The sequence below is a fragment of the Geotrypetes seraphini genome, chromosome 5 (assembly GCF_902459505.1).
Source record: "Geotrypetes seraphini chromosome 5, aGeoSer1.1, whole genome shotgun sequence".
NCBI classification, from domain to species: Eukaryota; Metazoa; Chordata; class Amphibia; order Gymnophiona; family Dermophiidae; genus Geotrypetes; species Geotrypetes seraphini.
The window spans coordinates 39,078,247-39,101,616 of record NC_047088.1 but is presented as its reverse complement, the minus strand read 5'-3'; the positions used below and the strand labels follow the sequence as shown (position 1 = coordinate 39,101,616).

Sequence of the window (23,370 nt, the reverse complement as noted above, 5' to 3'; positions counted from 1 at the left end):
TGAGGAGTGCGCAGATGAAGACGTGCGTGAGGTGTGACATGAACTGTGGATGCCATGTGCCCCAAGAGTACCATCATTTGTCTGGCTGAGATGGAAAGTAGTGAAAGCACCTGCTGACATAGAGACTGAAGGGTCTGAAGACGATTGGATGGTAGGAAAGCTCTCATTAGGAGTGTATCCAGGATCGCTCCAATGAATTGAAGTCTCTGAGTGGGGATGATATGAGATTTGGGTAGATTGATCTCGAACCCCAGAAGTTGTAGAAACTGGATGGTTTGGTTGGTGGCCAGGAGAACTGCTTGAGCGGATGTGGCTTTGATCAACCAGTCGTCCAGGTAAGGAAATACATGAAGGTGGTGAGAGCGTAGAAATGCCGCTACCACAATGAGACATTTGGTGAATACCCTTGGAGATGAGGCTAGACCGAAGGGCAGCACCTTGTATTGGTAATGACAATGATTGATCATGAATCGGAGATACTGTCTTGAGGTTACATTGATCGGTATGTGAGTGTAAGCCTCTTTGAGATCGAGGGAGCATAGCCAGTCGTTCTGATTTAGAAGGGGATAAAGGATGGCTAAAGAAAGCATCTTGAATTTTTCTTTTACCAGATGTTTGTTGAGATCGCGAAGATCTAGGATGGGTCTGAGATCTCCTGTTTTTTTGGGGACTAGAAAATAACGGGAGTAGAACCCCTGCCCCTTTTGATCTAGAGGAACTTCTTCTATAGCGTTCAGAAGGAGGAGGGATTGGACTTCCTGAATAAGGAGGGCAGATTGAGGACTGTTCAAAGCAGACTCTTTTGGCAGGCTTTGGGATGGAAGAGTCTGAAAGTTGAGAGAGTAGCCGTGGCGGATGATGTTGAGGACCCATTGGTCCGAAGTGATTACTTCCCACCGGCTGAGGAACAGAGAAAGTCGACCTCCTATAGGCTGAGGCAGGAGAGCAGGAATAGGGATACTGGCTATACTGTGGAGAATGAAGTCAAAAGGGCTGTGACTTCTGCTGAGGAGGTTGTTTCACAGATTGTTGCTGCTGCTGCTGTCTGGGAGGCTGACGTTGTTGTTGCCTCTGACGCCTGGGTTGCTGAGCAGTGGTAGGTAATGGACGAGCTGTGAAGCGGCGTTGATAGGCCGACTGCTGTCTATATGGTTTTGGCGGAGGAGGCTTCTTTTTATTTTTAAGCAGGGTATCCCAGCGCGTCTCATGAGCAGAGAGCTTTTGTGTGGTTGAGTCCATGGAATCCCCAAAGAGCTCATCCCCTAGGCACGGGGCGTTGGCTAACCGATCTTGATGGTTAACATCAAGCTCGGATACCCGAAGCCAGGCCAAACGGCGCATAGCCACCGACATTGCTGTCGCTCTGGATGTAAGTTCAAAGGTGTCATATATGGATCTAACCATGAACTTACGTAATTGGAAAAGAGACGACAAGCAGGTGTGAAAAGAGTGATGCTTTCGTGAAGGAAGATACTTTTCGAAAGAAGCCATGGTGGTAAGGAGATGCTTTAAATAAAAAGAAAAATGAAAAGCATAATTACTAGCCCTATTTGCTAACATAGCATTTTGGTAGAGCCTCTTACCAAATTTATCCATGGCCCTTCCTTCTCTGCCAGGAGGGACAGATGCATATACACTGGCTCCTGAAGTCTTTTTAAGGGTGGATTCGACAAATAATGATTCGTGTGGAAGTTGAGGTTTGTCGAACCCAGGAATGGGAATTACTTTATATAGAGAATCCAGTTTACGTGGGGCCCCTGGGACAGTTAAAGGAGTCTCTAAATTCTTATAGAAAGTTTCCCTCAAGATGTCATGAAGGGGAAGTTTCAAAAATTCTTTTGGAGGCTGATCAAAATCAAGGGCATCCAAAAATGCTTTAGACTTTTTGGATTCAGCCTCCAAAGGAATGGACAAGGATTCACACATCTCTTTCAAAAAACAGGAGAAAGAGGAAGTGACCTGTTTGGAGGATGGGTCAAGGACAGCCGAATCCTCCTCCTCTGAGGAACATTCGCCTTCAGAAAGAAAGGGTTCCTCTGAGTCTCCCCACAGATCAGGGTCCCTGACATGGGAAGAATGGTCCCGAGACTCAGGTGTTTGTATGTGTCGGGTTTTGCGCACCGACTTACCCGACCTCATCGATACCGAGTCAGGAGATGTTATCGGTCGCACCGGTGCCGAAGTCTGTACCGATTGATGGTGAGCTCTCGGCTCCGGTGCAAGGACTGGCATCGATACCGATGAGGTTAGGTGAAGCGGTACCGAAACAGTGGAAGCGGGTAACACGGGTTCCACAATCGGTATCGATACGGGTTGTTCCACAACCGGTACCGATAGCTCGGTGCGGGCCGGCACCGGAAGGTTCGGTGTCATGATAGCAGGAAGGAGCCGTTCTAATTGCTCCTTAAGCTGCACCTGAAGGATGGCCGTAATGCGGTCATCGAGGGATGGCACCGGTACCGCTTTTTTCTTCTGCGGTACCTGCGGTGCCGCTCGACGCCCCGGAGATGAGGAGCCCGATGTCGAGGGACTCACCTCTATAGGGGCGGAGCGCTTCCGCTGGCGTCTTACAGGCGGCAGGATTGGACTCACTGCACTCGAGGCCGGAAGACGTTCCAGCGGGGAAGGCTTCTTAGCCGGCTTACCTGACTGATGAGACGCCGGCGTGGAATCACGCGGCGTCGAAGACGAGGGTGCCGACTGAATCGGTGCCGAAGCCGGAGTCGAAGGAACGGGGTCGGACATCTCGGCACCGAACAGTAATCGCTGCTGTATTTGGCGATTTTTTAATGTCCGTTTTTTTAGAGTAGCACAGCGGGTGCAAGTAGAGGCCTGATGCTCAGGACCCAAACACTGTAAACACCAGTTGTGTGGGTCCGTGAGAGATATAGGCCTAGCACACCGCTGGCACTTTTTAAAACCCGGTTGAGGGGGCATGAAAGGAAAAACGGCTTCCGCCAAATCGAAGGCCGAGGCTTCGATGGTGGCAGAAGGCCCCGCCGGGGAAAATCAAATTAAGAAAATAAAAAATATTTTTTTTTTTTTACAAAAAAGAAAAAAAGAAACGAAATAAGGCCAATTAGCCAAAAAGTTTACGCGAGCGGGAAGGCAATAGAAAAAAAGTTTCAACAGCCGTTGAAAAAAACGCGTCTTCTTAGCTCCGCGGAAACTAAGAAACTGAGGACTTTCAATTTCTTAATAAAAAGACAAGTTAATGAGTTACATACAGAAGAGAGACCTATTTTTCTAAAAAAAAACAAAAAAACAAAAAATAAAAACCAAACAAAACCCCATCCCAAAACAACCTCTTGCCTTAACAGTTTCAAATGCATATTGTTCTAGGACTATGAGACTAGCATAGCAAGAGCTTGAGAGACATACTGTACTCATGTTGGGCTAAATTTTATTTGTTTTCAAAGTAAAACAAATATTCCAAAATGGCTTGTTGTATGGTGTCAGTAAATGGGCTATGGATGAAAATCCATTATGTAGATGTAAGTATAAATTTAGTACAAAAAAAAATACAATTTTGAGATCCTCTATACTCTGCTATTTCATTTAAACCACGAAAAAGACTAACCTGCCCAAGTTCTTCATTGAGGTCTGAGGTGTTGACAAGAGCACCTTCTCCGAGTTCATCATCATACATTTCTTTGTCCCAAGAAATGAAAAAAGAGCCCAAAAATTTCTGCATTTCTACAGTAACATACATGGATACTGGGATAATGAAGTTGAACAATACCATAAAGGACAAAAAATCTGTGAACATTTTCAAGACCTATCAAGAAAACACAAAATAATCTTTGGTAATAGGCATTAGTCATAAAACATGAAAATTATCAAGTAGACAGATACATTTCTCTAAAGGAGAACTGCTTTCTACTTGTATACAGTTTATGGTACATGATGGGGTGACTAAGCCCCACACATTTTCTGGCCAGATAAGGTCTAAAATCTTACCTAAAGAAGCTGGATGCAGGGGAATATTGAGATTAGTGCATTATTAACTAATGGAGCCTGATAGAGCTTTTAAGAACTTATCTACCCAATGAAGGTTTTCTGGAGGAAATAAAGCTCTCAGGAAGACCTTCCAGAAGCTGTTTCATTCAGACAAGTTTACCTTGAAGGCATCTCTTTCTTCTTGTGATTTTCCACTATACCAAGGTTCATCATTTGTTGAGATGCTTTGCCAGACATATTTTAAAACAGTACACACTACAGCCTTAGAGATGAGAATGCACAGATACACTATCAAGAAAGCATTGATAGACCTGAAAAACAATTAAACATTGAGAAATTAATATTCCTGTCACTTGGTGTGCCAATAGCTAACAATAGCTTACAAAAAATGTAAATATAATGTAAACCCAGGTTCTTGTTTATATAAAGGTGTTTTCCCCAGTTCATGAGGTTGGGGGGGGGGGGAGATCATGCTCAAAATGGCATTTATATATGTAAAAATGTGTAATGCATCATATACTAATTAAAATTTAAAAAGTGTGCAAAAAGAATGGTATACTTTCTGTTGCACGCTATTTAGTGTGCATAGAATATGGCCCAAAATTCTAATACCATGTTTTCCCGAAAATAAGACCTAGCATGATTTTCGGAGTAGGTCTTAATATAAGCTCTATCCTCGAAAATAGGCCTTAGTTGCTGGCAGCAGCACTTCCCCTGCGCCCCCCCCCCCATCTGTGTGCCTCCTGCTGACATCATCAGTAACTCGGCAGTGAATTCATGGGGGGACAAGGCTGAAGCAGCCTGTTTAGAGTGCTGCCAACCCAACACTGCTTAGCGAGGTAAGTAAGGCTCGCAGCGGGGTTCCAATGAGAGGGTGAGAAGGATGGGGATTCGGCTGCGCAGCGAGTGCTGGGGGGAGTGGTGCTCGCTCAAGGGTCCTGCTGCACATGGGATGGGAGGGTGGGAAGGGAAGCTGGAAAAGGGTCCTGCTGCACAAGAGATAGGAGGGTAGGATAGAAACTGGGCAAGGGTCCTGCTGCACGAGGGATGGGAGGGGAGGAAAGATGCTGCATGTGTGGGGGAGAGAAAGGAAAGAGGAAGAATTGGGAAGAAGGAGAGGAACATAAGAACTGCCATCTCCGGATCAGACCTTCGGTCCATCAAGTCCAGCGATCCGCACACGCGGAGGCCCAGCCAGGTGTACACCTGGCGTAATTTTAGTCACCCATATCCCTCTATGCCTCTCGTAAGGAGATGTGCATCTAGTTTGCTTTTAAGAAGGGAGAGATGATCATGTGCATACCCTGAAAATAAGACCTAGTGCCTTTTTTGGGGAAACACGGTATGTACAATTCTTTTCACAATATCCAAGTTTTCCAAGTTTCCAAGTTTATCCAATATTTGATTAATCGCTTATTCAACATTCTAAGCGATGTACATAGTATAATAATAACAAAAGTTAATAGGGGGAGATTGACAATTTCATGTAAATAGAACGAAAACAAAACACTTCAGACGAACATGGAGTATAAAGGGGAAGGAGAAGGGAATGAAATACAATTTTGAGAAGGCTAAAGAAAACATTTAAGGTAAACAACATTAGGAAAGGAAGAACAAATGGAGGCTAAAATAGTACATATGAGATCTATAAAAAACTGTGGTCGGGTCCAGTGTTCCCGCTAAGCTGCGTTGACGTGCGCACGCGCACAAAATATTACCTCGCAGCGCACAAGTTTCTCGTCGCAGCGCACACAGTGTAGAGCACAGTTCTTCAACCGCCGGTCCGCAAACAAAATCTTGCCGGTCCGCGAAGGATTCGGTCCCCGCCGCAACGAAAGGCCGGCGTCAGCTGACTTGCAACTTCCTGTTGCAGTCGCTGTGCCGGGACTCCTGCCTTCCACCGCGTTTGCCTCCTGCCTTGTCTCCGCACCTCCAGACCAGCAGCGGCAGCTGTGTATGCTTTTAACTTCGGCACAGAGCTGCCCCTAATCAATAGTTTAGCGCGGTTTCATAAGGCAGCCTCGGGGCCTTTGCTAGGCCGGCCCACATCGCATCATCGAAGCGGGCCGGCTATCAAAGGCCCCGAGGCTGCCTCATGAAACCGCGCTAAACTATTGATTAGGGGCAGCTCTGTGCCGAAGTTAAAAGCATACAGAGCTGCCGCTGCTGGTCTGAACTCTTGGGCCGCTGAAGGAGGGCAAAAAGCAGCTGTCCTGGAGGTTTCCCTTCCTCTCGCCTTTACAGGTTCCTTTTTTCCACCTTTTTTTTTTCCTTCAAACGGCAACGGGCCCCAGCATCGACATCAATCAAGTAAGTTCCACTGTCAATCAAGCGGTTCTGCTCGGCCAAAGCTTCCCCTGTGACATGAGCCACCCTCAGGGGAAAGAAAGTGACCCACAAAGGTGAGGGGAAGGGGGGCAGATGATGGAAGTTGGGGGGGGGGGAGAGAGAGAGAGAAGGGGCAGATGATGGAATGGAGGAGATGAGAGAGAGAGAGAAGGGGACAGATGATGGAAGTGAGAAGAAGGGAGAGAGAGCAGAAGGCAGATGGATGTCAGTTGAGAAGGGAGAGCAGATGCTGAATGGAAGTGGGGAAAGAACACATACTGGATGGAAGGAGGAGATAAATAAAGGGGGAAGAAAATAGTAAGATAATGGAGGGGTGAGGGAAAGGGGTGACAAGCTGTGTGTAGACACAATGAAAAGAGGGAAACGGGACTAAATAGTAAGAAAGAATTTAATTTAGATGGAGGCAGAAAATAGAGAAGGAAGACCAGAGAAGAAAAGGGAAGAGAGAGCAGAGAATGATCAGATCTGAGTGGAGGAAATGAGAAGAGAGATATGCTAAAAACCACAGGGGGGAGGGAAGGATAGAGATGCCAGACCATGAGGGGAACAGAAGGAAGATGATGGATGCTAGACCAAATTGGGGGGTGGGGGGGGGGCAGGAGGAGAGATGGCAGGGAAAGACAGACAGTGAATGGAAGGGGCAGATGCTGGACTGAAGAGACAGAGAAGGTTATCATGCTGCTGTACCGGGCCATGGTACGCCCTCACCTGGAGTACTGCGTCCAGCACTGGTACTTTAAGAAGGACACGGTACTACTCGAAAGGATCCAGAGAAGAGCAACTAAAATGGTTAAGGGGCTGGAGGAGTTGCCGTACAGCGAAAGATTAGAGAAACTGGGCCTCTTCTCCCTTGAGCAGAGGAGATTGAGAGGGGACATGATAGAAACATTCAAGGTACTGAAGGGAATAGACTTAGTAGCTAAGGCAGGGAGAACGAGAGGGCACTCTCTAAAGTTGAAAGGGGATAGATTCCATACAAACGTAAGGAAGTTCTGTGGTAGAAAGCAACATATTTATTTGGCTCATAACTTGCTGGCGCCCGATATTTTTAGCTCACAGTGAAAAAAGTTTGCTCACAACACCCGCCCGCTTAGAGGGAACACTGGTCGGGTCATACGTACTGGTTATCTCAGCTATCAAATGCATCTTTAAAAAGAAAACATTTGAGCTTACTTTTAAATTTAACCAAATCTAATTCGTCACGAATATTGATTGGAAGTAAATTCCAGGTTTGAGGTGCTGTGACGGAGAAGATTGAATTTCGCCGTGTATTTATGATTTTTAAAGAAGGGACTGTCAAAAATTGTTGATCAATAGATCTAAGAGCTCTAAGTGGGGTATAGGGAATCAAAACTCTGTAAATAAAAGAGGGAGACTTACAAAGAAGGCTTTTAAAAACTAATAAGTTTAATTTGTAGGTTATTCGATGTGCTACAGGGAGCCAATGTGCTTCCCTGAGTAGCGGAGTAATGTGATCAAATTTTTTTGCGTTTTTTATAAGTTTTATAGAAGCATTCTGTATGATCTGTAAGCGACGGATTTACATATCCCAAAAGACAGCAGAACTAGGAAAGATTCAAAGAAGAGCAACCAAAATGATTAACACAATGAACTCTTCTCATAAGAGGAAAGACTTAAGAGGTTAAAGCACTTGAGCTTGGAAAAAGACAGGGCTCATGACAGACTTCTACAAAACTATGAATTGGGTAGAGTGGTTAAGTGGGAATCAACTGTTTACAATTTCAGAAAGTACAAAGACAAGGGGGACATTCCAATACAGTGTCTTCCTGTTTGCCACATAAACAGTAACATACAGCAGTACTCCAACAAACTGAGGTTACTAACAACTATAAAATAATTTACCTAGCAATGTTTTTGGTAGGTTGTCAAAGGGCCACCAGACTTCAGCTCCATTAGTCATTACTTTGCTGATGAGTTACCAAACATGGTTAGAGCAGCAAGCCGAGAACAAGGGATGCCAGGGCTCAGATCCCACTGATGTTGTTAAGATCATGGACAAGTCACTTACACCACCCCACCCCCCTATTGCCTCAGGTATAAAACTGTATGTCCTCCAGGGACTTGAAAATACCTATGTACTGTACTTGAATGTACATAACTTGCCTTGAGTCCTTACTGAGAAAAGTGTGATCAAGTCCAAATCCAATACCAGACATAGTGTGAAGTAACACAAAACACTACAAATATCACTCAGGACCTACAGAGTAATTACAATATACCATAATAGCAGTAATTTCAACAAGTCACACAACAAACATCTACCTAGGAAAAGACAACCAGAAACACTGCCATAAGTATCAGATCATCACTAAACCTATTGGAAAACTAAACAAAGCAGATTATAACAGATTAATCGTGCAGACAATGCTAATAGAAAACAAAATCTCTTTCACATATGCAGAACATAACATAACAATTATTCATTTATATATTTATTACAGACCTATTGCAAGCACTCCCTTATTTGTAAAGCTGATGGAAGGTTTGGTCAACCAGGACCTAGTAATGTATTTAGACAAATTCAGCATACTACACGACAACCAATCAGGCTTTCGATCAGGGTTTAGTACTGAAACAGTCATTGCATCATTGCTAGATTTCCTTCATAGCCTATTTAGTCAACGTAAAAGTGCTCTAGTTCTGCAATTAGACTTAAGCAGTGCCTTCGATTTGGTCGATCATGCCATCCTGATTGAGTGTTTGGAGTCAATTGGCCATTCAGTTAATGTGTTAAAATGGTTTCAGGGTTTTTTGACTAAATGATCTTATCAAGTCTATAGTGATAATAAACAAACCAGCAGCTGGGCAAACTCTTGCGGAGTGCCGCAGGGCTCTCCCCTATCCCCAACATTGTTTAACATTTACCTCGCCTCACTAGTGAACTTATTGCAAAGCATAAAAGTCAAATTCTACATCTATGCAGACGATATCACTATTGTTATCCCCCTTACATCCCTGTCATCTGAAACAAACAATCATCCGTCATTCATCCTGAAACAGATTGGATTATGGATGACAGAATTCAAACTAAAACGCAACGCAGACAAAACCAAATTTTTCTTAGCAAGCCCAAATGACAAAATTAAAGACTCAACAATTTTGGTGAATGGTCAGTCAGGCCTTCCCTATTGAAGATTCCTTAAAAATCCTGGGAGTGATTCTGGACCACCACCTTACCCTAAATATACACACGGATTTACTGGTTAGGAAATGCTTCTCGATATTGTGGAAACTCAGAACCATCAGAAAATATTTTGACGCAGTCTCATTCCGCTTACTGGTTCAATCTTCCATTCTTGGCATACTTGACTACTGTAACATCATTTATTTGGGATCCTTCAAAAAAACCAAAAAACCTCCAAAGACTCCAAATCATTCAAAATTCGGCAGTTCAACTGATTTTTGGGTTGAGAAAATGGGAACACATTAGCCCCTACTACCAAAAACTTCACTGGCTGCCCCTGGAGGCACGAGTCTTGTTCAAGTTTTTTTGCCTTTGTTATAAATCAATTTTTGGCCTGGCCCCTACGTACCTGGTTTCTCAATTTAACCTGGACAGTTCTATTAGGCCCAAATGCAGAATTCACATGTTTACCTTCCCATCCTTAAAGAACTGCTGCTACAAAAGATTCCTGGACAGAACTCTTGCCTCCCAGGCAGGCAAATGGAACGACTGGCTGGGTAACATTATCATGCATTCCTCATCCTACTTCAATTTTAGAAAAGCAATAAAAACAAATTTGTTCAATCGATTGTAACCTAAAAATCTTATAATGTATCACTACTCCCAACCTGTACCTTATATACAATGACTTTGTATTGTACCACTTCACTGTATTGTACCACTTCGCTGATTGTCCAGCCCCTCTTATTGTAAACCACCTTGAACTATCATGGCTTTGGCGATATATAAAAAAATAAATTATTATTATTATTATACTGCATAAGCCTTACAGTACAGACCATCACCCAGTATAGAATAAGTAAACACAAAATAAAAATGGAAATGAAAATTAAACTGAGCACTCTAAGCCAGGCTCTTCATACAGCACAACAGCAGAGAAAGAAAACAATGGGGTCTCCTCGTACTGCTCAAAATATAAAGATAGAAGATGAAAATTTCCAAAAACTGACATATTCCAATCACTACATAACAAATTAAAAGCAAATCCAACATCCACAAAAATTAGAAAATGATACCTCTAGCATTGCCTGCACATTTTGCTGAATGTCATTATTGTAAACCACCTCGGTATTTCATGCAAGGGTAGAGGAGATTTAGAACTTTACAGAATAAATAGAATTTTTAGACAGGCCAAAAGGAGGAAGTAGCAACAGATCATGTAGGTTGCACAATCCATATTTAACCAACCAAATCAAAGTAGCTTATGCCAAAAATCAGTGCTAGCTTCCTAACTTCCTCCTGTCCACCAACCTAACCCTGTCCATAAGACAATCAAAAATGTGGCTGGTGAAAGTTAGTTACCTAGTATAGCTTAGGGTGTCTAATATCAATAGCCAAATACATATTCAAAAGTTTTGATCTATGTAGCTCTATTACACTACTTATTTCTATAGCGCTACCAGGCATACACAGCACTGTATACCAAACATGAAAGAGAGAGTACTTACAATCTACCGTATTTTCGCGGATATAACGCGCACCATTGTAAAACGCGCACAGGGGTATAGCGCGCAGAAATCACGATGATATGTACAAAAACTTTTCTATACCGCGCTCAGGCATATAACGCGCATGCTGCCCGACTCTCCTCTGGCCACCCCGACTCTCCTTTCGCTCTCCCCGACTCTCATCTGGTTGCCCCGACTCACCCTGACTTTCGGTGCACTGCCCCGACTCTCCTCTGGTTGCCCCGACTCACCGTTCACCCGCCCTGACTTTCGGTGCACTGCCCCGCCTCTCCGTGCCTGTCCCCCTTGAAGTCCTGTCCCCCCTTGAAGGTCTGCCTGTCCCCCCTTGAAGTCCTGTCCCCCTTGAAGGTCTGCCTGTCCCCCTTGAAGTCCTGTCCCCATCCTGAAAGCCTGATGCCCCCCCTCGACGTCCGATTCTTCTCCCCCCTCGGCAGGACCACTCGCACCCCCACCCCGAAGGACCGCCGACTCCCCGACAATATCGGGCCAGGAGGGAGCCCAAATCCTCCTGGCCACGGCGACCCCCTACCCCCACCCCGCACTACATTACGGGCAGGAGGGATCCCAGGCCCTCCTGCCCTCGACGCAAACCCCCTCCCCCCAACGACCGCCCCCCCCCCCAAGAACCTCCGCCCGTCCCCCAGCCGACCCGCGACCCCCCTGGCCGACCCCCACGACACCCCCACCCGCCTTCCCCGTACTTTGTGTAGTTGGGCCAGAAGGGAGCCCAAACCCTCCTGGCCACGGCGACCCCCTAACCCCACCCCGCACTACATTACGGGCAGGAGGGATCCCAGGCCCTCCTGCCCTCGACGCAATCCCCCCCCCCCCAACGACCGCCCCCCCCCCAAGAACCTCCGCCCGTCCCCCAGCCGACCCGCGACCCCCCTGGCCGACCCCCCCACCCCCCTTCCCCGTACCTTTGGAAGTTGGCCGGACAGACGGGAGCCAAACCCGCCTGTCCGGCAGGCAGCCAACGAAGGAATGAGGCCGGATTGGCCCATCCGTCCTAAAGCTCCGCCTACTGGTGGGGCCTAAGGCGCGTGGGCCAATCAGAATAGGCCCTGGAGCCTTAGGTCCCACCTGGGGGCGCGGCCTGAGACACATGGTCGGGTTTGGCCCATGTGCCTCAGGCCGCGCCCCCAGGTGGGACCTAAGGCTCCAGGGCCTATTCTGATTGGCCCACGCGCCTTAGGCCCCACCAGTAGGCGGAGCTTTAGGACGGATGGGCCAATCCGGCCTCATTCCTTCGTTGGCTGCCTGCCGGACAGGCGGGGTTGGCTCCCATCTGTCCGGCCAACTTCCAAAGGAACGGGGAAGGGGGGTGGGGGGGTCGACCAGGGGGGTCGCGGGTCGGTCGGAGGTTCTTGGGGGGGGGGCGGTCGTTGGAGGGGGGGGGGTTTGCGTCGAGGGCAGGAGGGCCTGGGATCCCTCCTGCCCGTAATGTAGTGCGGGGTGGGGTTAGGGGGTCGCCGTGGCCAGGAGGGTTTGGGCTCCCTTCTGGCCCAACTACACAAAGTACGGGGAAGGCGGGTGGGGGTGTCGTGGGGGTCGGCCAGGGGGGTCGCGGGTCGGCTGGGGGACGGGCGGAGGTTCTTGGGGGGGGGCGGTCGTTGGGGGGAGGGGGTTTGCGTCGAGGGCAGGAGGGCCTGGGATCCCTCCTGCCCGTAATGTAGTGCGGGGTGGGGTTAGGGGGTCGCCGTGGCCAGGAGGGTTTGGGCTCCCTCCTGGCCCGATATTGTTGGGGAGTCGGCGGTCCTTCGGGGTGAGGGTGCGAGTGGTCCTGCCGGGGGGGGGATGTATCGGGCGTCGGGGAGTCGGCCGGGCAAGAGGGCTTGGGCTCCCTCTTGCTCCGATCGTGGATGCGGGTGCGGGTGGGAGCGCGTGCGAGCGGTCGTTCGGGGTGGGGGTGCGAGCGGTCCTGCTGGGGGGATGAATCGGGCGTCGGGCGGGGTGGGAACTATGTTTAAAAACTTTTGTATACCGCGCTCAGGCATATAACGCGCGAGGGGTATGCGCGGTACGTAAAATCACGTATAACGCGCGCGTTATATCCGCGAAAATACGGTAGTTATGACAAATTGGACAAAAAAGGTGCAACTATACGGAGAGCTCAGGTGAGGAATTACAGACAGAATGATAAGATAGATAAGGCTGCTTAGCAGATGGGTTGGAGTTAAGAGTTAGAGAGAGTTGTTTAACAAGTAGATATACAGTGCTCCCCCAGTCATTCACGGTATTTTCCAACCGCGAATGACTGGGCAAGAGAGGGCAGCCGGAGCACCAGAGAATGAAGGAAATCACTCGCGGTATGCTCCGACCACCTCTTCCTGCACTAAAGTCAAGCCTCACCAATCAGGAGCTGCGTGTCAAAGCAGCTCCTGATTGATGAGGCCCGACTTTAGCACAGGAAGAGGCGGTTGGAGCATACCGCGAGTGATTTCTTTCACTCGCCGGCGCTCTGGCTGCTCTCTCCTGTCTCCCCCAATAAAAAACTTATTCGCGGATTTTCAAGATTCGGGGGGGGGTTGGGTTTCCTGGAATATCGGGGGGAGTACTATAGTTCTTTCAGGACATACCAGCTAATTCCTATTTGAAAATTAGTCCAATCTTCAACTGCTTACTATATTTAAAATTTAATGTAAGGTGTGTGCCAATTTGGGCCACTGGTTTCCCTCTTCTACTTGAAACTGTTGGATCTGAACTATGTTCAATTGATTTTACTTTAAAATCAGCCCAATGTGAGTTCCTTTAAAACAGTGGTCTCAAACTCGTGGCCCGGGGACCACATGTGGCCTGCCAGGTACTATTTTGAGGCCCTCGGTATGTTTATCAAAATCACAAAAGTAAAATAAAAGTTTTTTGATCATATGTCTCTTTAGCTATTTATTATTATTAAGACTTGTCCAAAAGAAAAGATTTATAAACTATAAAGAGTTTTACCTCATGCAAAATTGACATTTCTTTAATAAGACATTAACTATTTTTTCTGAGGCCCTCCCAAGTACCTAAAAAATCCAAAATGTGGCCCTGCAAAGGGTATGAGTTTGAGACCACTGCTTTAAAAGGATGAAAACAGGTTATTACCGTATTTTCGCGGATATAACGCGCACCGTTGTAAAACGCGCACAGGGGTATAGCGCGCATAAATCACGAAGATATGTAAAAAAACTTTTCTATACCGCGCTCAGGCATATAACGCGCATGCTGCCCGACTCTCCTTTCGCCCGCCCTGACTTTCCGTGCGCTGTCCCGACTCTCCGTTCACCCCCCCTGACTTCCGTGCACTGTCCTCCCTTGAAGTCCTGTCCCCATCCTGAAAGCCTGATGCCTCCCCCCGACGTCCGATACATCCCCCCCCCCCCGGCAGGACCACTCGCACCCTCACCCCGAAGGACCGCCGACTCCCCAACAATATCGGGCCAGGAGGGAGCCCAAACCCTCCTGGCCACGGCGACCCCCTAACCCCACCCCGCACTACATTACGGGCAGGAGGGATCCCAGGCCCTCCTGCCCTCGACGCAAACCCCCCTCCCCCCCAGCCGACCCGCAACCCCCCTGGCCGACCCCCACGACCCCCCCCCCCCCCTTCCCCGTACCTTTGGAAGTTGGCCGGACAGACGGGAGCCAAACCCGCCTGTCCGGCAGGCAGCCAACGAAGGAATGAGGCCGGATTGGCCCATCCGTCCTAAAGCTCCGCCTACTGGTGGGGCCTAAGGCGCGTGGGCCAATCAGAATAGGCCCTGGAGCCTTAGGTCCCACCTGGGGGCGCGGCCTGAGACACATGGTCGGGTTTGGCCCATGTGCCTCAGGCCGCGCCCCCAGGTGGGACCTAAGGCTCCAGGGCCTATTCTGATTGGCCCACGCGCCTTAGGCCCCACCAGTAGGCGGAGCTTTAGGACGGATGGGCCAATCCGGCCTCATTCCTTCGTTGGCTGCCTGCCGGACAGGCGGGTTTGGCTCCCGTCTGTCCGGCCAACTTCCAAAGGTACGGGGAAGGGGGGTGGGGGGGTCGTGGGGGTCGGCCAGGGGGGTCGCGGGTCGGCTGGGGGGGAGGGGGGTTTGCGTCGAGGGCAGGAGGGCCTGGGATCCCTCCTGCCCGTAATGTAGTGCGGGGTGGGGTTAGGGGGTCGCCGTGGCCAGGAGGGTTTGGGCTCCCTCCTGGCCCGATATTGTTGGGGAGTCGGCCGGGCAAGAGGGCTTGGGCTCCCTCTTGCTCCGATCGTGGATGCGGGTGCGGGTGGGAGCGCGTGCGAGCGGTCGTTCGGGGTGGGGGTGCGAGCGGTCCTGCTGGGGGGGTGAATCGGGCGTCGGGCGGGGTGGGAACTATGTAAAAAAACTTTTCTATACCGCGCTCAGGCATATAACGCGCGAGGGGTATGCGCGGTACGTAAAATCACGTATAACGCGCGCGTTATATCCGCGAAAATACGGTACATCTGCACTGTAGAGAAAGCAAAACAGTGCTTCAGATGAACAGTAATGCTTACTTTTCCACAGCTGATCTCTTTTGACTCGTTCCTTGGGAGTTTAGTGCCATTTTGGTTTCCATTCCAGTATAGACAGCTACACCTGCACATAATCAAAATACTGATAACATCTCTGGAATCTAAATGAAGGGATATGTTGCAATTGCTGCAGTTTGTTGCACAGATATACTATTTTATATAGGCTGCAAGGTTTAGCACCATCCTGCAATAGCCTAAAGCTGTAAAGTAAGCATTTATTGAAACCAGAAGTATATTTTGACCATGATGCCATTAAAAAAAAAAAACAACCTTTACCATATATCCTCTTGGTGTCCTTCAATTTTGCTCCCTTCAATAATAGATTTTCATGTCCTAAAGGCCTAAGAGACAAAATGATACATAATTTTTAGTATAATGGCACAGATGGCATATTTCTAGAAAAAATAGTTGTCCAGTTGAAACATACTGAAAAAAAAGCATTTATTTATATTAAGTTCTTTGAGAAATTCATCACAATTCTGATATCTCAAAAGCCCTTACAAGAGGACCTGCCTGAGAACCAAATAAGGTCAAGCAGCAGAGGGATCCAGAACATTCTACCGGGCCTTCAAATGCTATTTTGGCTTTTCTACACATAGATTTATTTTTTAACCTCTAGTAACACAAAATAATTCTGCATCCTGAAAGAGACAGGTTTTGCAGATACTAAAGTATTTCTTTTTACTCTACCATTCTCTCTTAGAGGAAAATTTTTAAGCCTGTCTGAAACCTCTTTTTATGTATAGGAAAGCACCTCAATACAGATATAAAATATGTGAGTGATTAAACATGCATGGAGATCATTACCCACCCCCAAAATTTTATGTACTAGATTCGGTCTAACCTTGCTATGTATTCTCGATTCTGGCCGTAAACATTCATTCTTCCAACATACCTGTAAACAGAATATGAACCTGTTATTTTAAATAAAATCTATAAATTAAATCAAAGGACAAACAGTGATATTATTTTCATGTGGTATATTTTAGTTGTATATGAATTTGGGAGGGGGGTGGGGGTTAAATCTTCTTGTTGTATGATATTGTAGATTTTCAAGTGATGTTGTACTATAATTTTGTTTGATGTTTACTGTACACTTGATGTAAGTTATAAAATGAATAAAGAAATTAAAAAAAAAAAAGAAAACCAAGCTAATGTTTTTAATATGTGTAAACATTTTTAGGTTGTGCAAGTTTTTAGCCAAATGAAAAATCCCCCCCCCCCCCCCCCCGATTTTTCATTTGGCTAAAAACTCAGTGGGCTGGAGCCCTCCTCACTCCTGCCTGTGCAGAGAGCAAATTCCATTTTTTAGCTGCAGAGTTAGTGTGCCTCCTGAGAATTCAGGTGTGCTACGACACACTGGCAAGAAAGAGAGTCATCCACGTTGGCCGACTGCCTACATAAGAACATAAGAAATGCCTCTGCTGGGTCAGACCCGAGGTCCATCGTGCCCAGCAGTCCGCTCACGCGGTGGCCCAGCAAGTCCAGAACCTGTGCAGTAATCTATCTATCTATACCCCTCTATCCTCTTTTCCAGTAGGAATTTGTCTAATCCTTTCTTGAACCCCAGTTCCGTACTCTGCCCAATCACGTCCTCTGGAAGCGCATGCCAGGTGTCCACCACACGTTGGGTAAAAAAGAACTTCCTAGTATTTGTTTTGAATCTGTCTCCTATCAACTTTTCCGAGTGTCCTCTTGTTCTTTTATTATTCGAAAGTTTGAAGAATCTGTCCCTCTCTACTCTCTCTATGCCCTTCATGATCTTATAAGTCTCTATCATATCCCCTCTAAGTCTCCTCTTCTCCAGGGAAAAGAGACCCAGCTTCTCCAATCTCTCAGCATATGACAGGTTTTCCATACCTTTTATCAGACGCGTCGCTCTCCTCTGAACCCTCTCGACTAACGCCATATCCTTCTTAAGGTACGGCGACCAATATTGGACGCAGTACTCCAAATGCGGGCACACCATTGCCCGATACAACGGCAGGATAACCTCTTTTGTTCTGGCTGTAATACCCTTTTTGATTATACCAAGCATTCTATTCGCTCTCTTAGCGGCCGCTGCACACTGTGCAGTCGGCTTCATTGTCATGTCCACCAATACCCCCAAGTCCCTTTCCTGGGTACTCTTATTCAATAATATCCCTCCCATTGTATAGTTGTACCTCGAGTTTCTGCTCCCCACAAGTAATACCTTACATTTCTCAACGTTGAACTTCATCTTCCATCTCGTCGCCCAATCTTCTAGTTTGTTCAAGTCCCTTTGCAATTCTTCACATTCCTCTGTAGTCCGAGCTCCATTAAATAGTTTAGTGTCGTCCGCAAATTTTATTATCTCGCACTTCGTCCCTGTTTCTAGATCATTTATGAAGATATTAAATAGTAGCGGCCCGAGCACCGAGCCCTGCGAGACACCACTCGTGACCCTCCTCCAGTCGGAGTAGTGGCCCTTCACTCCTACCCTTTATTTTCTACCCTCCAACCAGTTTCTGATCCATCTATGTACGTCTCCTTCCACCCCATGGATGTGCCTCTTGCGGCGAGAGGCACATCCTGTACGCAATCAGCCGGTGCAGATGCTAAAGGCCTACTTTTTTGAAACTGCCTTCAACTCTTAACTCCCACTCACTGCTGTCAGATACCTATACCCACTGTATCATTTCCTCTACCATAATCTCACCAACCCTGAAATGTCCTGCCTAAATTAGATTGTAAGCTCCTCTGAGCAGGGACTGTCTTTTGCATGTTAATGTATAGCACTGCGTACGCCTTTCAGCGCTATAGAAATAATAAATAGTAGTACTAGTATATCAAGATTGCACATCCAACGCTACTATTGTAATTAAGAAGGAATTGTATTTTTCTAATTAATATTTTGATATTGTTTCACACTCTGACAAACCACAAGGGTGATTTATCAAAATTTTTAAACTATTAAAACATGAATATCCATCATTATCAATTATTCACAAAAGAATCAGCAAAAAAATATAAGGCTGAAAAAAGTAACTACATATTCGAAACTACATTTCAACAACAAATCCCAAGTCCAGAGGCTACTGTACATTCTTATGTACTTTAGGAAGGATATATTAAAAAAAATAATAAAAAGATCTGGGGGCCATTGGCAAATTATTGTAATGATTAGACATCATTTTCCAATGATAGTATATTTATACATAGAGGGGTGGAGGGATGGTATAAAGTTCTATTTAAAGGTTAATCAATAGATAAGAACACAATATTTATATGATATTTTTGATTGAAATATTTGAGGGAAGGGTGGGTGGGGAGGGAATAAATTTATGTATTTCTGATGACAATAGAAAGAAATTCAAGTGATGTGTAAAAGTTTTAAATGATGTAATATTGTGTACTTGTTGTAGGATGAAAAATGAATAAAGAATTTGAAAAAAAATAAAAATAAAAAAAATAGGGATTTTAAAGATGTTCCACCTTAGCCAAAAATTTGTGGCTGCAAATCTTCCTTTGTATCCTCAGTAATTAAAGTTATGATGGGTTATGTATCATGATCTAACAATTGATACATATGGAGGTCCCACAATTGCTGTTGCAACTCTTGCATATAATAATCTTTGTCCAATATTACAATAGCACTCCTTTCACACTATGAATAATTATACAATAAAAGTTTTGCAGTACAATATTTTCAACTTATATTGAAGGGATGTTGAAGAAATGGAACGTAAAGCATTGGTGGTGTGGTGCATCTGAAAAAGTTCTTGTTAGAAAATTTGCACTGCCTTCCAATTAGGTATAGGATTAAGTTTAAGGTATCATGTCTAGTGCATAAGGCTTTATATGGTATATGCTTCAAAATAATTAGCATCTTTTATGTATTTCAGCTAATTGTATTACTACATGGAGTAACTGTAGCTTTAAACTTCAATTTCCAACTGTTTTTAGAGTAATTAGGAAGTCAACTGTTTTCTTATCAAGCAGTTCAGACGTGGAACAGTCTTCCTTTAGAAATAAGCAGTCTGAATTTGTATATTAATTTTTGTAAGTTTTAAAGACCTCCTTTTTCGATAAATGTTATTCTTGATATTTTATTTCTTTATGCAATAATTTTTAAGTATACCTATGTGCTTCCCTTAATGTAGGGTTCTTGTTGTAATCCTCTCTGAATCTGAATTTAAAAATAGCAGAATATAAGATTAATGATTAGATTAGAATAGAAATGTTGATTCCTATTAGAAATAAAATGTATTTCCAAATTGTTAAACAGGAAAAAAAAAAAAAATCTTTTGATATGGTGCTCGGATCTCATGAGAATTAGAGAATGACACGGTGTCGGTTTACCCGCGGCCACCGCATTTTAGCCACGGTTCACCCGCTGAAACAGGGAACGAAAACTAGCAGTCGCTGTGGCGACAGGGACAAGGCCATTCACCGCCCGTGGGGCGGTGAATGGTCTTGTCCCCGCAGTGAGGCATGAAGGATCGCGCGGTCCCCGCAGCACACACCCGCCTGCCCAATCGATCCTAGTGTTTAGCCAGCTCTCTCCCTTCTCCTCACCTTAGTTTGTAGGTTTTCTTTTTCGGCGACCCGCACGCTATCAGAGAGCCACGCACCCGCTGCTGCTCAGTTTCGATCTTCTGCTTTGACGCAACCGGAAACAGGAAGTTGCAGCAGAGCAGAAGATTGAACACTGAGCAGCCGCGCGTGCGTGGCTCTTTGGGAAAGCGTGCATGTCGCGAAAAACAAAACCTACAAACTAAGGTGAGGAGAAGGGAGAGAGCTGGCTAAACAGTAGGATCGATTGGGCAGGCGGGTGGTGGCTGTGGGGACCGTGCGATCGCTCGTGTTCCCGGCTCAAATTGGAAGGAGGGAGTGAAAGGGAAAAGGATTCTGGGCCAAGGGGATGAAGACGGAAAGAAAAACCCACAGCAGGAAAGAAAGGGAAGGACAGGCAGGTGAGCCAGATGCTAGAAGCAAAGGGGGGGAGGGGAAGAAAGAGGGAAAAAAGCTAGATGGGGTTGAAAAGAAGAGACACACTGGTATGGAAGAGGAAGATAGGGGAAATCTGGACACAGGAAGGTCACAGAAAGAGGGGAAATTATGTGCATGGGGCATAGGGACAGAGACATAAAGGGGACATGCCATGGGGATGGTATATGGACACAGGGGGGGGGGGCAATGACAGATACATAGGGGAGATATTAGAAATGGAGAAAATAGGAGCACAGAAGCGAGATGGTTTGTGGGGATGGGACAGGGACCGAGCTTGCAGGCTCCAGTAGCTTGCACAAATTACATTGTAACGTGCCACGTGAGAGGAGCTGAAGGGTAGTAGAAAGGAACAGATGGTAAAGGAGGGAGGGAAGGGTGGTGGTGGAAAGGAATAGGACAGACATTGAAGGAGGGTGGAGAGGAACAGACCCCGAAGGGAAATGTGGAAGACAGATGCCAGACTATGGGGGAGCGGAGGGAAGAAGATGGGTGCTAGACCAATTTGGGGGGGGGGGGTGAAGGGAGATGCACAGTAACAGCAAATGGAAGACGTAGAGAAAAGACACACAGTGGATGGAAGGAATTGAATGAGAAGATGTGGAAAGCAGAAACCAGACAACAAAGGTAGAAAAAAAAATTATATTTATTTATTTATTTTTTGCTTTAGGATAAAATAGTTTATTAGTTGTGTTGATAAAAATTTATAAACAAAGCCCTGCCAGCTGAACATCTCTTTCTCTAGTTCAGCAGCAGGAACTTTGATTTATAAGAAAGGAATAAGCTAAATATTACAGTACTAAGGCTTATATGGATGCAGCGGGGACGGTGACGGGGCGGTGAATGGGATGGCAGTGGTGGTGACAGGGCGGTGAAAGAAATGGCGGTGACGGTGATGGGGCGGTGAAGGGAACGGCGGTGACGGGGCGGTGCAGAGGATGGTGGGCCGGTGACTGGGACAGATTTTTTCCCCGTGTCATTCTCTAATGAGAATCTCAGAGAGGATGAGAACCAGAAGGCCTTGAGCATGCGCAGATGCTCAAGGCCCCGCAGCAGCCCAGTATTGGAACCAGTGGCAGGCACTTTCAGCACCGGCGCACGGGTAAGCACAGGGCCGGTCAGTGGGGGGAGGAGGTGGACAGCAGTACTGATAGTCGCGAAGGGAGGGAACAGCGTCGGTGGCCTCGGGGGAGAAGCAAAGCCAGTTTCCGGGATGGCATCGGGGGATGGGGGTCAAAGTGGAGGACAGCAGTGGGAGAAGTGTTGGAAGGGATATGGGTCGGGTTGGGTGGGGTAAGGAGGAAGTGAGGGAGGAGAGATGTACTGTATTGTCAGTGGAACGAATCATCCGGGGAGGAAGGAGAGATGTATTGTCAGTGGAACGAATCATCCAAGTTGCCATTATTTTTCATGGGGAACTTTGCTTTGATATATGAGCACTTCTGTATTTGAAAGCCTTATGGGCAATTTCTTGCCCCTAAGGATCACAGCCTCTTGCTGAATATAGAATAGCTGGGCTTTCAAACCTGAGCCATTTGTCCCAAGTGATTCAATGTCCTTTTCCCCTGCTTTCACCCAGCAGATATAGAATTACTAGTGTGGATTATTAATCTCCTTTCCATACAGTGTCCCTTCAACTCTACAGGTATCCAGTAGAAATGGAATTAGTATCTGGGCAGTTAACCATCACTTACAATGTACTTTCGACAAGCAAGCAGGACAAACCCTCCTTCTCAATCCTTGGAGGAATGGGAGGTCTAGCAGGCTGGAACCCTGGGCTCTTTTCTCAAAAGTTACCCTCTTTCCTTCTGGAATGATTCTATTTCCCTTCCTGTCTTTTCTGCTCCTCTTAATGAATGTGGTGGACTTCAGTGCAGTTCCACATCTTGATATCTCCTGAGAGCTGTAGTTTTCAGGAAACTATCCTTTTCTTGCAGTTCCCATTCTAAGGGTAGAGCCTCTCTGTATCCTAAAAGGGGGAGGGGGTCCTTAAGTACTTTTCTAGTCTTTCCCTGTACTGATGTATTTTTATCACAATGTGCAATCGATCAGAACACCATCTTACTGTCTCAACCTCAACTGAATAGGATGATTCTTGTTAATTTTCCATTCTCAGTTCTGGAAGGCTTCATTTTGCAAAGAAGCCAAAAATGTGCATGTATTTTTGTGCGACAAAACTAAAACAAAAAATGAAGTAGATACTGTATACTGTTTGAATGAATTGCAAAATATCTAACATTATAGAAAGCCCCTTACTTGTACAGGTCAGGTTGGGGCTGTTCACATTCAATTGTGGCAATAAGAGTATTCACCCGAACTGGACTGGAAAGGGAAGCCATCTCATGCACAGCATAATAGGTCTAGGTAAAAGAAAGCAATAAACAATCATTTCACACAAAACACAGTTTTAAAAGAAGATTTAGAAAATATTTAAAATTAAAAATAACTTCTTACACTGATTTTAACAGGTAATTAAAAGATAATTCTGTAGCCAAAAAAAAAAAGGCTTTTTTTTTTTTAAATGAGACCTATACTTGACATCAATTGCTATGAAAGCTCCAATCCCAAAGCACCCATTAATGGAAAAAAAAAAGGTAACAATTTGACATTCTATTTATAAAAACAAAGCTCCAAATTAATAGTTCTCTCTGAGAAATGTCTGCCTGACTCCTAATATGACATGACATGGTCCTATGCAAATTAAAAAACTTTCCTCAATCCCCTGAAATACAGGAAACACCTATTGCTCAAAATGACTTCATGTAGTGCTATTATATTGGTCTAATTAATCCTGTACATTACTTTGCTTATTAACCAGTGAATCAATTATTTACTCCATCAAAAATTACAAAGACTGGGGAACACTTAAGAGTTACAAGGAAATACTTTAAAACCAATAGGAGGAAAT

At 45.8% G+C, this 23,370-nt stretch overlaps 1 protein-coding gene across 4 annotated transcripts in view; it reads right to left on the bottom strand.

Annotated features, from left to right (window-relative positions):
• The window catches only part of ATP11C (ATPase phospholipid transporting 11C), a 281,152-nt gene that overhangs the window by 152,672 nt on the left and 105,110 nt on the right, over nt 1–23,370 (bottom strand). For all 4 annotated transcript variants that reach the window (XR_004539497.1, XR_004539499.1, XR_004539498.1 and 1 more), the window contains 6 exons: nt 22,719–22,822; nt 16,336–16,386; nt 15,768–15,832; nt 15,474–15,555; nt 4,121–4,271; nt 3,581–3,778 (listed from right to left, as the gene is read on the bottom strand). Coding sequence is in view for 1 of the 4 variants with exons in the window: in XM_033944970.1 (XP_033800861.1) it covers nt 3,581–3,778; nt 4,121–4,271; nt 15,474–15,555; nt 15,768–15,832; nt 16,336–16,386; nt 22,719–22,822 (651 nt within the window). In the remaining 3 variants the exon portion in view is untranslated. The remainder of the gene's footprint in view (nt 1–3,580; nt 3,779–4,120; nt 4,272–15,473; nt 15,556–15,767; nt 15,833–16,335; nt 16,387–22,718; nt 22,823–23,370) is intronic.